Genomic DNA, 20,131 nt, shown 5'->3' on the forward strand with positions numbered 1-20,131 from the left:
AAGACTGATTGTCACAAACATATCTAGAATGGCCTTGGATTGTCACATACGCATGATAGACACAATCTTTATGTTTTGATTATAGATGTAAATAGATGCCGCAACTGGGATGTTTTCATGCTTTTTCAAAAGACATTGATAGAAATGTCCTTAACTTAAAAGTGGTCCATTTCTCAGTCTCTTTTCAATGATTCAGCCATATCCAAGGATTGATGCAGTAATAAAAAGTGACCATTTCACCCTAGGGATTGCCATGCTCAACATAGTTTACCTCTCTTTCAAATGTGACATTAGCAACGTATTCTTAAGGTTAATAATTGTTCAACATCACTGCAATTAGGTTTTGTAAGTAATGTGTACAGAAGAAATCAATCCTATTAAGTGCTATTATGGAGAAATGAACCTTCAGTGATTAATGGACTACTTACAAGATCAGATTATTCTTTCTGATTAAATAATTATTCAAAATGATATCACATATTTCTCTAATGTGAAATTCTCATAATTTTACCCATTTTATTACAGGTCTTCATAATTGCATTTGTAGCAGAATAAAAACAACAATGTGAGAAAATTTAGATTAGTTTCAGGCAGAGCGATACACCTCCAGAAGATCACCAACAGAATGCATTCTGTAGAACACACCCAATGGAAGCCCAAAGTTGACAATGGCAAACCAGGTGGAGTAGCCATAAAATGACTTCTCTATTCCATTCTCAAATACTGGATGTGCTCCAAATGATGGCATAATCCACAGCTGGAAAGGAGATATAAAAAGAGAGCCGGGTCAGTGAAAAGTTGTGCTCTGATTGGTGGGGTGTGGATATGTTCATTTACTATCATGGTAGTTTTATCTTTAATTTTGGTACTACTGCCTAGTTTCCCCACTTCCATTGAGTGAAAATCTTTGCAACCTTGGCTTTTGTACTACATAAAGAGAAAATCTGAACAAGTTTTTGATCATTTGTTTTCATGGATTAGGCAATTTCCCATGCCTAATCCATGATTCAGGCATTTCCTGTTCCTTGTGTTTTTGTTCTGTGTCTTTAGCCTTTTGTCTTGCCTCAGAAAATCCATTATGAAAAAGTTAGAAATCCTGCATCTTTTGCTGCCTTTCTGTGCTAGGTTATTTTGATCCCAAATGAAATTTTGTTTTGATCTTTTGGTGGATGCTGATCCACACTTTATATTAAGGTCTAGTCATATTTGTGGATTGTTGACAATCGTGCTTGAAAACATATGACAGGATTAGAAAGTTAGAATTCTCCAAATATTTTGGACTACATTTTTAACCAAAGTTTGTCACAATGCCTTTGGGCAGAGATTTCAATAGAATAATCATTCAAAACATCTGGAGAGGACTTAGTAGGTCATCTCTAGTACAGTAGGCTATACTTTGAATTATGTCATTTATATTAGTACTTACAATGATATTGCACATGATCAGGAAGCTGGAGATCTCCTTCAGAGCTCTTCTTTTCCAGTTCAGATGCCTGTAGGCCGTGATGTAAGTCCATGAAACAGACTGATTTTTCTGTCTTGTCTCTAGGTTATTCATGTTTGGGGAGCTGTCTTCACATTTCTCTCTTTCACTTTTGTCTGTCTCCTCATTGGCAGGGGGTGGGGCAGGTTCTTCATAGAGATAAGATAGAACCTTATCTTCATTAGGTAGAACTTGGGTGGTGGGAGGCCCTTGGGTGGAATGTGCAGCAGGTTCAGAGTTCTCACTCATCAGTAGTGGTTTCCTGTGGAGCCCCTCAATGATGAAGATATTCTGGGAAATGTGTTGAATGATGAGGCTTATTGAATAGGCTAGAATGATGCTGTTCAACATGCTTATTGGATGAGTGGCCACAATGGCTACAATGGAAAAATACGAAATGGCAATTTGGCCTAAGGCTGTTCCCATGAGCAGGATGACATCAAGGTTTCTGGTTGGATTTTTCAGGGTATCCAGCTCTCTCTCTTCTAAGGCATGGATAACAGTTCCAGCCAAAGCTGCCACAGTCATTACAGGCAATAAACAAATGTAGTAGGAATAGTACAGTATGAATGACATAGGACTAGGGAAAGAACTGGTGACTTGGATTTGATAGATCATGAAAATGCAAATCCCAATAATTATTGCAGCGATACCAAGCAAAGGCCCCCAAATGATGCCATGGAGTTTGAATCTAGGCTGGGTTCCAGAGATATGGCTCTGAATTATGCGCCGGCCCACATTTTTCCACATGACATACAGCATGGAGCAACAGATCAAACAATATTCTGTATTGAAGGGATATAACAGAATATATCCTTTTTGGAAGATCTTGCAGATGGTCACGCTTGAGTCCTTGCATGAGTACGTCAAATTACCTGAGCAAGAAAGGGAAAATGAAGGATTATGCAGAAGGTGGCTATGAGAGTTCCAGATCACAAGATTTGCTTGGAACAAAATTCATAAAGTTATAATATGTTAATACCTAGGCTGAATAAGGTATTTTCTCAGATTTTGGTGCTACTATCATAGAAGACGGAAGAACATATCCTTGGCAATGATTATGAATTTTGTTTCAGTCAGTACATGAATATTGTCTTTTCTCTGCTGATTAGTGAAATGCTAAACATGAAGGTCCACCAGGTAATGCATTGATTTATCATGCTACCAATCAGTATTGGGAAGCTTTAGATCAGTGGTTCCCAAACTTTTTCAGTCCACCACCCTCTTGTTGCTACAAACTGATCCTCAGTGCCCTTCACCCAGTGGTGGAATTCAAATGTTTTTACTTTTGCATCTTGGAGCGAAGGAAGAGGACGCGACAAGGAGGTAGTAAAGCAGCAACCTTTTATTCAAGCAGAGTAACTATGATTCAACGTGGCGTGGTTCGCGCCAAACATTTATACCCCCGGGTTTGAACAATGAGCCAATGGGGCGTCGAGTAACCCGGCCAATCGGGGAAGGGATTGAACCGGCTCCACCCGCGAGCCAATCAGAAAGGGAGATCTTACTTCCCGCGCTAGTATTCAACACCCCTCCCCCCCTAGTTAAGCACCCTCAAGAAGGGCAAACATAGTCCTGTAGATAGGTGGGACGATGACGCTCTCGTCCCGACCTTCGTAGCTCCCCGGCGGTTGTCGTCGGGGGGGGAATCGCCAGCGGAGACATGTCTGTAGCGGAACGGTGGTTCTGCGACGCAACCCCGAGGGATGGTGTGTCCGTGACAGCAGGAATGTCCGACGATTGACCCGTGCAATCTGGTTGGAATATAGGTTCAAAGTCTCGACAAAGGCTTCGAGGGCAAGAATAGCCAAATGAGGCGCGTCTATCCGAAAAGTTCGTATCGGCTTGTCCCCCGTTTCCCGAGGAGGGGAAGTCCGTTGGGGATAAAGTCATCGAGGGTAGCTCATGCTGAGGGCGAATGTCTGAGGGGCTCGGGCCGTCTGTTTCCGCGGGGAGGCGTCGCCTTAACTGGTCCAGGTGGCGCCTCCATTGCGTTCCGTCGGCCAAGCCGGCCCTGAAGGAACAGGGGCCAGTCAGAGCTGTGATGGTTGCGGGAACCCACCGTGGATCCCCAGAAAAGGAACGAGCCCATACGGGATCCCCTAACTTAAACGTATGGGAAGGAAGGGCCCCCAAGTTGCTCGGTAAATCCCCTGCGTAAAGTGGATGGAGCCTATCTAGGGGGGTTCGCAATCTCCTACCCATCAAGAGCTCCGCAGGACTTTTATTAGTCGTTGGACAGGGTGTAGAGTGCTGGCTCAAGAGATAGGCCGCCACTCTCTCCTGCCAGTCCCCCTGGTCCATGCGACCCAAGGCTTCTTTAGCTGAGCGAACTGCGCGCTCCGCCCTACCGTTACTAGCTGGATGATACGGGGCTGTGGCCGCGTGTCTAATCCCTTGTCCGGCCAGGAATTCTTGGAACATAGTGGAGGTAAACTGGGGCCCGTTGTCTGAAACTATCACATCCGGTAGCCCATGTGTGGCGAACATCTTACGAAGGGCCCTCACGGTACTCTCTGCTGTAGTGGAGGTCATGAGTACCAACTCCACCCACTTAGAGTAAGCATCTACCACTATCATAAAGTTTCGGCCGTGAAAGGGACCGGCGAAATCAATGTGTAAACGGGACCATGGGCCTCTAGGGATTTCCCACTCACGAGGGGCGGCTGTGGGGGGATTCGGCCTAGAATTTTGGCATATTCTACATCGACCTACATAATCTGCGATTTCGGAATCTAGCAAGGGCCACCACACATAGCTGCGGGCTAACGCTTTCATTCGCGCTATGCCTGGGTGGTTTTTGTGGAGTGCAGGCAGGATTCGTGCCCGCAGGGCTGTGGGGATCACTACCCTATCCCCCCAAACAAGGCAACCCCCGTGAAGGGCAAGTTCAGCTTGTCGTGCCTTAAATGGTCGGAATTCTTCCGCTATCTTTTCTACGGGCCACCCCCTCAACACCCATAGAACTACTTGGGATAAAACGGGGTCAGCCTTTGTACAAGCTGCAACATCCGCAGCTGAAACGGGGAGGTCGGATTCAGCAATAGACAAAATGGAGAGAGAGGGCACGTGGGCTGTGTCCGTCTGTGGCAAGGGACAACGACTCAGGGCGTCTGCGTGCCCTAGCTGCTTACCCGGACGATATAACAGCGTATATGAATACGCCGCTAAAAACTCGGTCCAACGTGTCATGCGGGGAGACAAAATGGGGGGGGGTTGGCTTATCGCCTGCCAATAGGCCTAGGAGCGGCTTGTGATCCGTGACAAGGGTGAAATTCCTACCGTAAAGGTAGTCATGGAATCGCTTAATGCCGGACACTGCAGCTAGGGTTTCTTTATCAATTTGGCTATAATTTCGCTCCGTTGAAGAAAGCGTCCGGGAGTAAAAGGCTATGGGCGCCTCTGAGCCGTTCGGGAGAACATGGCTCAGAACCGCCCCTATGCCATAGGGAGAGGCGTCACACGTTAAAACTAGGGGCATCCTGTCGCTATATTGAATTAGGACTGCTGACGAGGTTAAAACATCCTTTATAGTCGCGAACGCCTGCGCTTCACGGCTACCCCATTTCCAGGCCGCTGACCGGTCAAGCCGTCGGTGTAACGGTTCAGCTAACGACGCCTTGTGGGGAATAAAAGGGGCGTAAAAATTTAAAAGCCCCAGGAACGCCTGCAATTCCGCCCTAGAGGTGGGTGCAGGAGCGTTTTTTATGGCCGCAACTTTCGAGGGAGTGGGGTGGATGCCCTGTGCATCGATGAGAAATCCCAAAAACTCTACTTGGGAAACAGCAATTTCGCATTTACTGCGCTTTAGCTTCAATCCGGCCTCCCTAAAACGTGTAAGGACCTCCCGCAGTATTTTTAGGAGTTCCGAGTGACTAGGGGCTGCAACCAGGACGTCGTCAAAATAAGGAACGACGCCTGGGAGCCCATGGAGCAACCGCTCCATGAGGCTCTGAAAAATCCCCGGGGCGACCGAGACGCCAAATTGGAGGCGGCGGCAACGGAAAGCCCCACGGTGGGTGACAATAGTCTGGGCTGTAGCCGCATCGTCGTCTACGGGAAGCTGCTGATAGGCCTGTGCCATATCCAGCTTGGCGAAAATGCGGCCTTGCCCTAAAGAATGGAGTAGATGTTGCACTACAGGAACAGGATATGGATTTGCCTGCAGGGCCAAGTTGATGGTCGACTTATAGTCGGCACATATCCTCACCGATCCGTCGGGTTTGACCGGGAGAACTATAGGGGTTTCCCAACGGGCGTGATCTACGGGCTCTATTACCCCCTGCTCTAGAAGCTTATCCAATTCAGCGTCTACCTTTGCTCTCAATGCGAAAGGGACCCTACGCGCCTTCAGCCTAATAGGCGCGACCTGGGGATCGAGGCAAAGGGAAATGGGGGTGCCCTTGTAACAGCCCAATTTCCCATCGAACACATCTGCGAACTCATCTAAAACGCTATCTACGGTACGGGGGACTACCCTGTGCACCCCTTCTATGGTGAGGCCCAAAGCGGGAAACCAATCTAACCCAAGAAGAGCGGGCAGGTTATTCCTAACAATTAAAACTGGGAGTTTCCCCTTAAAATCTCCATATTCCACCCGAATGTGGAATATTCCTGCCGTGGGAATCCCATTTCCCTGGTAATCTAGGAGGGAGACCCCAGCAGGGCGCAATTTACTCTGAGGAACCCTGGGGCAAAGATGGGAAAACAAAGCCCAAGATAGGAGGGAACGGGAAGACCCAGAGTCCACCTCCATTCGGCAAGGCTGACCTTCAAGACGAACGGCGGTGCTAATTTTACGACCGCCGGCAGGGACGTGGGAGGCCCGGTAGACCACGCACTCAGCGCTGGGGAGCTGGTAGGTTGAATGGCAGTCCTCAGCTCGCCTCGCTAAACGTGGTTGTCGGTGGCGTTGCGGTGTCTGACGCTGGTTGCTGGGCTGCATAAACGATGGGGCTGGCATGAGAGCCCGGCAGACCTTTGCGAGGTGTCCTTCTCCTCGGCAACGGCGGCAGACGGCAGAACGAAACGGGCAGGATGCGCGGCTATGACGGCCGCCGCATCCGCGGCAAGGTGCGTTTGAGGCTGGCTGAACGGGCGTCGGTGGTTGCTGGTGTTGCCTCTGCTTCGGCTGCGTCCTCATCTGTCCGACGGTTTCCTCCTCCTCATCTTCCGTGGGGGAGAGGTCGTCTACGAGGTTCGTCTGATTGGAAGGCCCCACAGCGGTTTGCGCAGAGGTTTTCAGCTGGAGACGTTCCATGTCGGCCGTGGATTGTTCAGAGAGCTCTGCTGCTCGCGCGGTCTCCACAGCTTGCACCAGGGTAATTTTGTGGTTTCGGAGCATACGGCTGCGCAATTGCACGTCGCGGACCCCGCATACAAACTGCTCCACGAGGTTCTCCTCCAGGTCTGCAAAATCACATTGAGCGGCCACTGTGCGCAATGCCTCTAGAAACTGGCTGATGGATTCGTTAGGCTTCTGCACACGGCGGCGAAAAGTGAAACGACGTGCGATCAAGGAAGGTGAGGGAGCGTAATGGTCCCTCAACCTGGACATCAGCTCGTCCCACCCAAGTTTGTAGGCTGGCCTCGGAGCGGCCAGGGCTCTCGCAGAAGCAAACATGGAAGGCTCACAGCAGGACAGGAAAAAGCTACACTTCTCCTCGTCGGTCTGTGCCCGGTTCTTTGACGCGATTAAATAACATTCAAACCGCTCCATGAAGCCGTCCCACGATTCTCCGGCAGACCCAAACGGCGCGAAAGGAGGAAGCGCTGTTGCCATGATGGTGCGAAGCCAGAGAAGGGGAGGAAAGGGCAGAGAAGATTTTTTGTGTTCGCTGCCGGCGTTCCCGACCTGAAGAGCGTGGTTCAAACGCGAAGGCAAGCTGGGTTGTTCTTCTCTGTGGTCGCGGGAATCTCATCCCATCCTCGTCGCCAGTTTTGCATCTTGGAGCGAAGGAAGAGGACGCGACAAGGAGGTAGTAAAGCAGCAACCTTTTATTCAAGCAGAGTAACTATGATTCAACGTGGCGTGGTTCGCGCCAAACATTTATACCCCCGGGTTTGAACAATGAGCCAATGGGGCGTCGAGTAACCCGGCCAATCGGGGAAGGGATTGAACCGGCTCCACCCGCGAGCCAATCAGAAAGGGAGATCTTACTTCCCGCGCTAGTATTCAACATTTACTACCAGTTCTGTAGGCGTGGCTTGATGGTTTGCACAACGGAAGGAAGATAGTAACAGTAAAATTAAAAACTGTAACAATTAATTGCACATTTATTCAAAATCCAATTTAAAAACCTTTTTAATGTTAATTCAACAAAATTGTTGAATATGAACCAGTGATACCAGGTTTTCAAAGTCTGATAGTCATTTATCAAGAACCTTAGTAACTAGTAACTTAGTAAACTCAGTAAAATTTAGTAACTACTTCACTGATCAGTAAATTCTTAATGTGATGGATGGGCTTGATGAAGTGATACCAGTTTCCCAATGTCTGGTTTTAAGTCACTTAGCAAGAGTCTTAAATCACCACATTCAGTAATCTAGAGTCGATTTCTTTGTTGGAGAGAAGTTGGATGACCACACTGAAGCCACGTTCCACCAAATATGATGTTGGAAATGCAACAAGGAGTTTCTTAATCACTCTCCATAGTGCAGGATAGCGATCAGAATTTTAGTTCTGTAATCAAAACTCTTGGTACAATTTCTTAAACTTTGGCTTCAGCTCAATGTCATTTTGCAACTCTATGAGATGTTCCTCCACTACCGCATCTTCCTCAGTATCTGAAAATGGATTTATCACCCAATCTGGAATTTCGATCAAAAGAAGATCCTGATATCGCTCGGAAATATCTTTATGCAGCATGTCCAAATGGTCACAAAAAACTTGAAGATCATCTTGTATCCCACCTTTCTCTTCTAGCTCAGACAAGCTCGGAAATTGGTATAGCTCACGACGGCCTATATTGCGCTTGAATAGAGTTAACTTTGAAATAAACGTAGAGACGACATATTTGGCCTTAATAAGATTGACCTCATTTCCTTGCAACTGCAAATTCACTTCATTGAACTTTGCAAATAGTTCTGATAAATAAGCAATGTCATCCCTGATCTCTTTGAGTTTGCCACTGAGCAAAGCATTCTTGTCTTCAAAAAACTCCACAACCATGTCAAAAAGATTGTAAAAGCATCTCACATAGTTGCCTTTTGATAGCCAACGAACTTCTGTATGAAGCAGCAAACAATCAAGATTCTAGGAAGGGAAGGAGCAGCATAGCAACAGAGACCTTAATTACTCAATCAGAATAGAGCTGGAAGAGACCTTGGAGGTCTTCTAGTCCAACCCCTGTTCAACCAGGAGCAATCCTATACAATTTCAGACAAGTGGCTGTCCGGTCTCTTTTTGAAAGCCTCCAGTGATGGAGCACCCAAAACCTCTGGAGGCAACTTTGGTTCCACTGATTAATTGTCTTCACTATTAGGAAGTTTCTCCTTAGTTCTAGGTTGCTTCCCTCCTTGATTAGTTTCCACCCATTGTTTCTTATCATGCTTTGGAGAACAGGTTGACTCCCTCTTCTCTGTGGCAGCCCCTCAAATAATGGAAGACTGCTATGAGGTGTGTGTCCCCCCAAAAATCCTTTTCTCTAGACTGACCATTCCCAATTCTTGCAACTGTTTTTCCTATGTTTTAGTCTTCAGGCCTTTAAACATCTTAGTTGCTCTTCTTTGCACTTCTTCCCAAATCTTCCAAGGTGCATGGAACACTGTTACCTTCCCACCAAAGGTATTTTTCTACTTGAATTGTTTATGTGCTGAGACAAGTAACAGGAGCTCACTCCGTTACACGGTGCTAGGGATTTGAACCTCCAAACTGCCGACCTTTCAATCGACAAGCTCAGCATCTTGATTTAGTAAATGATCAAAATTACAACAGCACTGAAAAAAGTGACTTATGACTGTTTTTCACACTTAAAACAATTGCACCATCCCTGGGGTCACTTGATCAAAATTGGGATGCTTGTCAACTGGATCATTTTACGAAGGTTTTCAGGGTCATGTGATCTCCTTTTGTGACTTCTGACAAGCAAAGACAATGGGGGAGCCAGATTCGCTTAACAATCATGTGACTCACTTAACAACTGCAGAGATTCACTGTAACTGTGGCACAAAAGGTTATAAAATTCACTTAACAAATGTTTCACTCAACAACAAAAAATTTGATCTTGGTTGTGACCGTAAGTGCTGGCTGCCTCCCAGTGAGCCTGAGGGAGAGGGTGGCATCAGATGGGTTTCAGAAATACATCCGTAGCATTTTTCTCCAGTCCCCGGGGAGTGTGTGTGTGGGGGGCGGTACACCTGGCATTCCTCCAGGTGCCCAGAACCAGCTTTTCCCTGTGAAATGCCAGAGAGACGCAGGAGATCGTCGCCCCAGCAGCGAGTCTCCCCAGGATGCTCAGAGCAGTCACCTATCTAGGCCCCCATCGTCCCCGGGGTAAGTCCAAGCCTGCAGGAAGCAGCAGCATCCCCCTCACCTCCCGCGTGTCCTGCCCTGACTCCTCCCCCGCCCCTTAGACGGGGAAGCTTTAGAAGGCGGGATTGGCGGGTGGTGCTCATCGCCTAGGAGATGGGAGGGATGGGGGTGGGGCTTCGTGACCCTCTGCATTGGCCGCGTGTTCCGACCGGCGCTCCGTGGGGTGCAAAGAATTTGGGGCCAAGAGACACGTGTCCTAACTCGGCCTTGGACCCCCCCCGCCCTCCTTGTCCGGGTCCCCGAAGGACATCCGGTGCAGCTGCTGCCTCGCCCACCGCTGGCCAGGAGAGGTGGCGGGAGGAGACGGAGCCCAAGCTGCGCAATCCTCCACTTATTATGGAGCGAATGAAGAGAAAGACAAATTGGGCGAGGAAGCAGGATGGCCGACATGGGGCAGCGTCTGCGGGACAGAACTGCGTGGGGAAGGGCCATGGCTGGCCGTTCAGCCCGGCACCTGCCGCTCCAGGCCAGCCGTTGGGAAAGGGAGGGACAAGGCTTGGGGGGTATTGTCCACTTCTTGGGAATAAGAGCCGTGGCCTCGGGCAGCTGCCCATCTCCTACCCTACAAACTCATGACAGATTTGGAAGGGACCTTATAGTTCATCTAGTGATCTAGTCCCTTGCCTCTTAGTCCCCCCTGCTCCCCCCTTGCCTCTTAGTGCCCTACCTAAGTCATCCCACCGCCACTGCTTTAGATTATTTCTTTTCTACGTACTAATGGCTGGATTTGTTATGCACACATGTTTAAAAGGAGTGGAGAGAGAGAGAGAGAGAGTTAGCCACATCAAAGTTAGCCTGCTTAATCTTGTTGTGGCATCACTCTGGAGGATGGTTTATCAACCATTGAAAATGTCAGAGTTCCAAATAGCATCTTCAATCAAATAAGAATCTTGAATCTAGAGGTTCCTCAAAGTTCCAATTTATTGGAGCTTCCAGGTTTTCCCCACCCAGTTGAAAGCTCAAGACCCTACCCCAGCACACACATGTCCATCACATGATCCAATCAGTCATTGTCCAGAGGAAGATTCTTCCCAGTCATGCCACTCCAAGTGCAGGGGCAAGTTGACCTTGACTCATTTAGAAAGAATGTTATTTTGACTATATGCTTCACATGCTTCATACAATCTCCCCTTCCAGTTTCCCACAGTAGAATATGTGGCAGGCTTCAGGCCCACTGTAAAAGATGGCTTCCAAGCTGGACAGGAACAACAACTTATACCAAAACCAACCCAAAACATAAAGACAGTTACTGAAATTTGTGGGACGGAATTCTTTGCTCTAGGATACTTATGGGAAGAAAATGTCAAATTCATTGGAATTTATTTAAAACAGAAAAATGACCCTTGCCTTCATATCTTTGCGGAGACTGGTTCAATTCTGATTCAATTTGTCTGTGAACTATATCATTGGCCACTGCTACAAACCATAACAGGAGATTAGTGCCCAAGGTCAGCATTAGCCCACATCTGTCAAAGAAGGAAAAAACACTTTTAAAATCATCTTTGCCATTGATCTTTATGAAACAAGTTGTGTTACACTGGTTTATAGAATATTCTCTATTTCCAGAACACCTTGTGCAGTGTGAAAATCAGCATGTCAGTAACTGAATTGGAGACTTCCAAATGACAGCAATATAAGAATTAAGGAACTGAGTAAGAATGAGAATAAGGTTTTACCTAAAAGTTTTACCCACTCCAAAAGTTGGCTTTTCAATATGGAGACAAACCTGAGAACTGCAGTTAATTGTCATAAGAAAAAACTGTGTGGGTTTATGTGTTGGTGTGTGTTTGTGGAACCCTGGAGGTTCCACTCTGGATCACAAGGCAAATGGTCTCAGAATGGAGCAGCTCAGGGGTGGGTTGCTCCCGGCATTACTGCCACTTCGATGTGTGCAAAAGGGAAACAGTTAAATTTGTGCAATTACAATTGTTTTGCCCATGCTCAGAACCGAAAATCAAATGGTGGCCCCATAGGAGAACCGGTTCGGGGATGTGGCAGGCCTGGGTTGCTACCGGTTCCAGTGACCCAGGCTGCCAAATCACTACTGGTTGAGCTTAATCGGTCCAAACTAGTAGGAACCCACCTCTGGAGCAGATAGTGATGGGTTTCCCCCACCCACCCGGATTTTATTCTCTATAGACTCTGGTCTGGTCTGATTCATATTCAGTTTTTCTTTTGCCACTTTTCCCTTGTGGAAAAATTGGTTCTTAACTATTCAGTTTTCAGCCTCAGATGACAGAGTCCCTGGATCTCTCTACATAATTTCTTTTCAACATTTTGCTGCATTGGAAGAATACAAAGACTTCATGTTATGGAAGAAACTTTGAAGGGCAGTGCTCAAGCTAAAAAGACTTGTGTATTGAAGTAGGAGTATGAATGGAAAAATAAGAATAAATAAAATAAAAATAAGAAAAAAAATAAAGCAGTGTTTCTCCAACTTGACTACTTTAAGATGTGTGGACTTCAGCTCCCAGAATTCCCATGCTGGTTGTTGAATTCTGGGAATTGAAGTCCACACGTGTCTTAAAAGTTTGAAAAACACATAATCTAAACATATTTGGTTCATATCAGATTTCATAAAAACAGAAAAACACTTTTACTTCCAATAGATATGAGAATTATGTGTTACCTTGAAACTTTCTGCCCCAGAAATCTTGATATAAGACAGAGAATTAGCAACAACCTCACATCAAAAATGATGCAAAGTATGCACTGTTAATAAACTTTGCAATTGGAAGGGCAAAAAAAAAGATACAAAGCAATGGAAATCTATAGTAATTCAAACATAATCCTTTTTGCTGTATCTAGATTTCTGTTATATCTGCAATTTTCTCTTATGTAATTTTGAGATTTTTGACAATTTTATATCTGTGTTACATTCATTTAGCCGTGTCATTGGTTTAAGGCAGGGCTGTCAAACTCCCGGGGCGCAGGCCACATTCATGCTTTGTTTAGCGAAGGAGAAAAAAGTCCTTATACGTCATGTGATGCCGCCATGATGACGTGAGTTTGACATCCCTGGTTTAAGATAAACTGTCAGGGACACAGAATAGAAGCATTCTGAAGATGATAATAGAATTGAACATTGGCTTTGAAATATATGTATATATATGTATATGTATATATGTATGTGTATATATATATATATGTATGTGTGTGTGTGTGTGTGTATATATACATACATACATACATACATACATACATACATACATACATACATATATATATATATATATATATATATATATATATGTTATATTTATGCTGATAAATAAATAAAGGGAGACTAGTATAGATCTATTTCAAGCTATATACATATACATATATGTATGTATATCTGTGTATGTGTGTATGTATATATCTATGCATATGTATATATGTGTATATATGTGTATGTGTGTATGTAGGTATGCATGTATGTGTGTGTGTGTGTATGTATGTGTATATATATATGTTTGTTGTATTTTTGCTGATTATATATATATTCGTAGATGTAAGATTGAGATCTCAATCTTACACGTGAAAAGACCCGAATACAACAATATATTCTTCAGGAAATGTGTATAAATACATATGAAATATACTTTTATTACTCACTGCAAAGAATAACATATAGGGTATTCCTTCCATCTGCTCAAAAGCAGTGTTTGCTGCTTCTATTTTCCTACCTGGTGAGATTGTGCTGAACCTGGATACAGTCTTTTGCATGACACCATATAAAGTAGGTCTGAAAGCAACGCAAAGAGTAAACTTAGGTGTGAAGCATAGAAACACTTCTATGCAACAACTTATACAATGGCTTATAAGGGAAAGGGTTCAGTGTCGTGCATGCTTAGTCAAGAAAAAAAAGTATTGCAGAGACGAAAAGCTATTTCTCATTGTGCTACAGCACACTGCAATGAGATACTGTACTTCTCATGTTCTCCATTTGTTCTCCAAGGATACTTGCTTAGAGCTTATGAGGCCAGAGCTACAACCACATAGGGTTACTCAGAGTAGTGGGCTGCTGCCGGTTCAGACTGGTTCAGGTGAACCGGTAGTTCTGACGATCAGCTGGCCCCACCTACCCAACCCCGCCCTATCCTGTCCTTTATTTCCTTCTTTCTGGCTCACCTGATCTGCATGGCACATCTGATTTCCGTGCCTCCGCTGTTCTACTTACGGGGGCTGCCTTAGAAGCTAAGCAGTTTAGCTTCAAATTGCTGTATTTTGAAGGCTGCACGCAAGTACGTTAGGTTTATGTGTGTGTGTGTGTGCGCGCGCAAAGCTCATGATCACCGAACCGGTTGTTAAACAGGTTGCAGCCCACCACTGGTTACTCATGAGTTGTACTGGTTATTCCTGACTATTAAGAAATATGCTTTATACCCTTTATCTCCAAATGAAATAATCCCAACTTCTCCTTATCTCCACATCTATTGAGCTTCTTTCTTAGAGTAGCAGGAGGCAAAAGGACTAAGGAAGCAGTGCCTGAGGGGCTGCCCATTTCCTTCTTTGAAAAGATGTCCTGGAAGCATAAACGAAAGCATTGCAATCTCCTGTGAAGCCAGTTACTGGCAATGGTAGCTTATGTTGTATCCACACAGTAGCCATCAGACTCAGTTAATCTCTAAATTAGTCTGCTGTTCGGAGTAGATGCCTTTCCCCCAATGGCTGTCCTTTCTATACACAATATTTAAGAACCTGTAGTAAAGGAGGTTTATTACCTGAATGCAGATGAAGAGTATTTCTATGGATGGGAACAAAATTTCCATTTGCGATTCACTCTGAATATAGATGTCATACCCAATCTGGAAACTGTGCAAGACAATGCTGCATGCTCCAAACAACATTAAAGACCCTATATGGACATACAAGATGCCCCCCCCAAAGTTTTGTTAACGAAGAACCAGTTATATTTATCACATGCACAGAGAGTGCAGCATACGATCAAATAAAGCAACATTTTTTCAGTTTTTCCAGAGTCTGTAGTATCTATACAAAAAGGGCTGCCCATCATGCTTCTCTGTCATCAGATACCTTTCTGGTAGTGTTTGGAGGTCATAAGGGGTAGCCTTCATTGAAAAGATTGCTCACTTATGCCTGAATGTTACAAATAAACAGTTACGGCATTGTGGGAAAGATATAGGGCAGCAATACTTACCTCTAATCCAAATAGCTCCTGCATGGGCATCCTGATACAAGATGGCAAATGGTTTCCTTCTAGTGAACAGCAAGTAATATGCTATCCAGCTCAAGGATAAGATCTTGAGGATGCACAGGAAAATACAGACATCTCTCATGGTAATGGCTACTTTGTTGAAAAGCATACTACATATGAATGCACTGCCAAGAAATACTACATTCATGGCTAGAAGTCCGGAGAAGAGCTGCCCAGTCTTCTGGGCCTGCTTGTCGCGGTGTAACAACGAAGAGCAACGTTGGTGGAGCCATGACTTCTCATAATGGATCTGCCAAGACTCCGGTTGTGTAGTCAAGGATTCATCTCCAGCTTCTTGGAGTTGGTGTTCCTCCCCCATTCTCTTTTTGCTGTCCATGACAATTGCTTGATAAATTTACTGCTTCTGGATTTTTTTTTAATCTATGGTATTAAACAAAGTTAAGATTATTGAAGACTTAGATGTAGATCCTGAATACCCAACATGGCATCTGTGGACCTCCCTTGGTACTGATGAAGTTCCTTGTGTTATCCATTTTTTGGGAAGTAGGACATACATAAATTTGTTTAATTAAAACAAATAGGTGCCGAAGCCTCTCATTGAAAAGATGGCATTGTGTCTACATGGTTGGCTAGCTAGATCAAATAAATAAATACATGCTGAACATTGCAGTAATTCCTGGTATAATATCCTGATCTATCCTCCAATGAGGATCATTTCTGTCTAAAGCTGTATCTTTTGCTGCAGAAGCAGCACTAAATCAATGTGAATCATTTCATGTAATCTCTGATATTGTCTGAGACAATTGAGACAATTCTGCCTTCCAGGTCCTATTATTCTGCTACCACTAGGAGCCAAGGTGGCGCAGTGGTTAAATGCAGCACTGCAGGCTACTGCTAGATCAGCAGTTCAGCGGTTCAAATCTCACCGGCTCAGGGTTGACTCAGCCTTCCATCCTTCCGAGGTGGGTAAAATGAGGACCCAGATTGTTGGGGGCAATATGCTGACTCTCTGTAAACCGCTTAGAGAGGGCTGAAAGCCCTATGAAGCGGTATATAAGTCTACTGCTATTGCTATTGCTATTACCACAACATTTTTACATAAAAGGAGCCGGATACAAAACAGGTGCCATGTCAATAGTATTTTGGAGTGGAAAGGAGGAATGCAAACATAGAGATCCCAAACATTCTAATATTTGTTTTTAAAATGGGGAAGAGGTGTATGTTATAGGGTGGAAACTGAGAGGGAATAATAAGGGTTGAAGTGGTTGAAACAATACTGATTGATCACTGTATGTTTTGAATTGGAATTTGAAGGGTGGGAATGAGAAGGAATTATAAAGACTGGTTAATTGGAAGTGATGTTTAACCCCAAGAATTCTTGGGAGACCCACTAATTCTCTGGAAGCATTCTTAGAGAAAATTGACATGATAGGGATGTGAAGTGCAGAGCTCTGTGCCCACCTGTCTAGAAAACAGATACAGGTAATGTGAAGTGGTAGACAGCACTCCGACATGTCAAGTTGTAGAGCGACACCACTAATTTGTTTCTTGGTAAACTGACGTTTTGTAGAAACAAGCTATGAATCTCAAGGGAGTTCAAAACCTGTTTGCAAATTTCCTAAAGTGCCCACACTGAGATAGGATTAGGAAGTCACTGTCATGGTCATTGAGATCAATTGTTGTCCCCCAGGAACAACAATTTGAATTACTCATATGTGTGTGAAGAAATAGTAAGAATGTTTGAAATGTGTACAAGGTCAACATTTTCATAATCATCTCAAGCTATTATGTGTCTTTACGTGAAGAAAAAAAGTTACCTCCAGCCCTGTCTCCTTGCCCAATTATGGAACTTTTGACTTTGTAAAAAATTGAATATGTGAGAACTTTCTCAGTCCAAGTTTGATAGGCTGAATTAAGGAAAAACTTCTTAACAGTGAGGCCAATTAACCAGTGGAACAGCTTGCCTTCAGAAGTTGTAGGTGCTCCATCATTGGAGGCTTTCAAGAAGAGACTATCTGAAATGGCATAGTATAGGGTCTCCTGCTTGAGCAGGGAGCTGGGCTAGAAAATCACCAAGGTCCCTTCCAGCTCTGTTCTGATTGAAATGCCACTGCATTCTATGGGAAGCTTGCTTCTGGGGAAAAGGGAAATGTGTGATTGCAGCCTAAGTTACCAAGCCTGAAAGCAAATACAGAAGAGGATTAGGGCTGGGGCAATAAAAGGAAAAGCACCCTGGTAAATGATTTGCAGATTCCCAGGATTAAGAGTTGATGCATTGCTGTACTAATATAACATAAATCTTGGCAAGTTAAAAATATGGGACAGAAAAGAGTCCTAAATTGCAGGAAAAATAATTATTAAACAGGCCAGACATATTTCAGGGGGGTTCATTTTCAGGGGTTCTTGAATCAGACTTTATTAATACAACAAAGAAACTTTTTAACTCTTTGATTTTCTTTCCTTCCTTCCTTCCTTCCTTCCTTCCTTCCTTCCTTCCTTCCTTCCTTCCTTCCTTCCTCCTTCCTTCCTTCCTTCCTTCCTTCCTTCCTTCCCTCCCTCCCTCCCTCCCTCCTTCCTATATATTCCATTCACTTTTACATGAGATGAGAGTTGGAGCCAAGACATCTCAGTCCACTCCATAATCCTTTATTTTGCATTAAATCAAAGCAAGAGATACACATCTATTTTTAAAAGCTTAATATGCTGCTTTGTATTTTTTAAAAAATAGATATTTTGGAATGCCAACATAAATATCAACAATAGCTACACTGAATTTTTTTGTAGTTCTTTTTAAAAAGAAAGACATTTTGCAATTTGTTGCTGTACATTTAAATTTTTTTTAAAAACCATGCTGTCAAACTCTTTATGTATATAATAACTACACTACAGTCATGTTCCCAGATTCATCTTTCTTTTATTAAATATTTTTGGAGGAAGATAAAACTAATACAAACTGCTATCAAATAAGAAAATAAGAAAAAGGAAAGGAAAAACAAACAGTCAAAGAAATAGCTAAGGGTTCAAGAAAAAAGGTAAAAGAAAAATGGAAAAAAAGAATAAACTGCTTCAAGATTATTGTATGCACAAAGATGGAAAGATTTGGCACAATGAAGAAATGGCTAGTGAAGTCTGAATCACAACTCTTCCATGTTTTTCTTCTCCTACCTTTCAAGTCATTTAAACATGCAAAGTGACATTTACTCTTAAAAAACCCCTCGACCTCCATTTTGCTCAGTGTAGGATGATGAGGGCATATAGAGAAAGAACAGCGCCTGAAGCCACAATATTATAATTATGCAGAGGGTAGACGCCAACAGTTCTGTGTTTAGTTTTTTGCCCTTGAGTAACAACTAACCAAAACAAGTAACAAGTAACAAATTGCACCATCAAAATATCACTGTTAGAAGGCAGCTCTTCCAGTTTTTCTTCTTTTTCAGCACCATTAACACTGCATACAAATGGAGGTGATATTACCAGCTAATCCAAAAACCAAAAAAGAAAAAAAATTGGCGCAGACAGCTTTGGCCTTATATAGCCCATTGATGCCGTACTTGCTTAAGCATGGAAATATGAATCTAAATCTATAAATCTATGAAATATGAATCCAAATCTATGCCTCTTTAGCCACAGAGTTACTTTAGAAGCTGAAGTTTCATCACAATCTGCCTATGATATTTTGCCTTTGGCTAGACTTAGCCCAAGGATACGTATGGCCTTGAGCCCATGAGGATTGAGGCAATAGATAAATAGTATTTTAAAAAATAAGGCACTCTACCCAGATCACCATTTTAAGCCTTGTGTTTAAGACGTTAAACCACACCTTAAATAGATCTGGCCCAAGGCCCAGATCCATTTAAGGTGTATTTCCATTGTTAACAACACTCATGTGTGTTGGGTTGCTTTAAGCTATTATTCCTTGCAGGCATCACTAGAGACCCCAAATTGCCCGAATCTCTGGAGTATGTGTTTGAGTGTTGTGTGGGGAGGGATTTTTAGGATTCCTATGTACTGATCAGAAATCCTCCAATCATATTTCCAAACTATCATAACAAGGCATTTTTCTTTTTGTCATTTGTCATATTTTTGGGATCTCCAGAAAGGGTGGAGAGCAGAAAATGCAAGGATTCTATATTTGCTCTTCTTACCTCAGGACTGGTGGCTTAGCTGCAGCCTCTGCAGGGAAAAGACCAGAGATGAATCTTCCAGAGAAACTGAATTAACAAAAGGGATTTTTCTCCCCCTTTTGAAACACTATTTCTTCTCTAGGGTGGAAATGATTTTTCTTCTCAGAAGAACTGAGAAGCTGTCACTGGCATCCAGAGTTGCCAATGGAAAGTGTAGTTTGCATTGATTTTTTCCCCGTCTGTTGACTTATGGGATAGTCTTGTCATTATATTAATTATTAGGCGGAGAGTTCATTAGCCTGGGAGAGCCCAACCAATGGGAATCAAGTGTTTACCTTTGCACCTGCCTGGTCAATTCCTGTCAACAGGCTGTGGACACAGCTCAGAGCATACTGAGCACAAATCCATAGGCTTTCTTGACCAAAGGCGCCAAAGCTGCACTTTTATATTTATCCAGGGCTCCAGAAATTGCCCCACTTTGGCATCCTGGATAAAATACTATAGATCTGTTATGGCCTGTCACACCTGTTTCCTTGCTTTTGCCAGTTACTTCATTTGTCATCAAAACAGTGGAAGTTTCCTCAGTGCCGCCAAGAATGGAGATTGCGAGATGAGGGTGATTCTGGGCACATTATACCATAAGAACAGAGTTTACCAAAGTTCTAGATTGAATTTGCTAGACACTGTTTAAGTTACATTTCATAACATTTGAGGCATTTCAGGTCCAAAAATGTAGTTGGAAATGTACATAACAACACTAATAACACCAACATCAAATTAACACAGTGAAGTAATTCCAAACTCGGAACATGAAAAATGTAAGAAGTCTG

The 20,131-nt window shown here is 43.9% G+C and overlaps 1 protein-coding gene across 1 annotated transcript; it reads right to left on the bottom strand.

Annotated features, from left to right (window-relative positions):
- Nucleotides 1–491: 491 nt before the first annotated feature.
- OTOP3 (otopetrin 3) lies at nt 492–19,871 on the bottom strand. Its single transcript, XM_087709987.1, has 7 exons — nt 19,323–19,871; nt 15,160–15,597; nt 14,723–14,856; nt 13,685–13,743; nt 11,364–11,482; nt 1,427–2,358; nt 492–757 (listed from the first exon to the last, which is right to left on the bottom strand). Exons 2-7 carry the CDS (start codon nt 15,551–15,553, stop codon nt 587–589), a joined length of 1,809 nt encoding a protein of 602 aa, XP_087566113.1. The 5' UTR covers nt 15,554–15,597; nt 19,323–19,871; the 3' UTR covers nt 492–586.
- Nucleotides 19,872–20,131: the final 260 nt, after the last annotated feature.

This window comes from Thamnophis sirtalis, unplaced genomic scaffold (genome assembly GCF_051295495.1).
Source record: "Thamnophis sirtalis isolate CommonGarterSnake01/CBP01778 unplaced genomic scaffold, rThaSir2_p1.2 scaffold_3, whole genome shotgun sequence".
Lineage (NCBI taxonomy): Eukaryota > Metazoa > Chordata > Lepidosauria > Squamata > Natricidae > Thamnophis > Thamnophis sirtalis.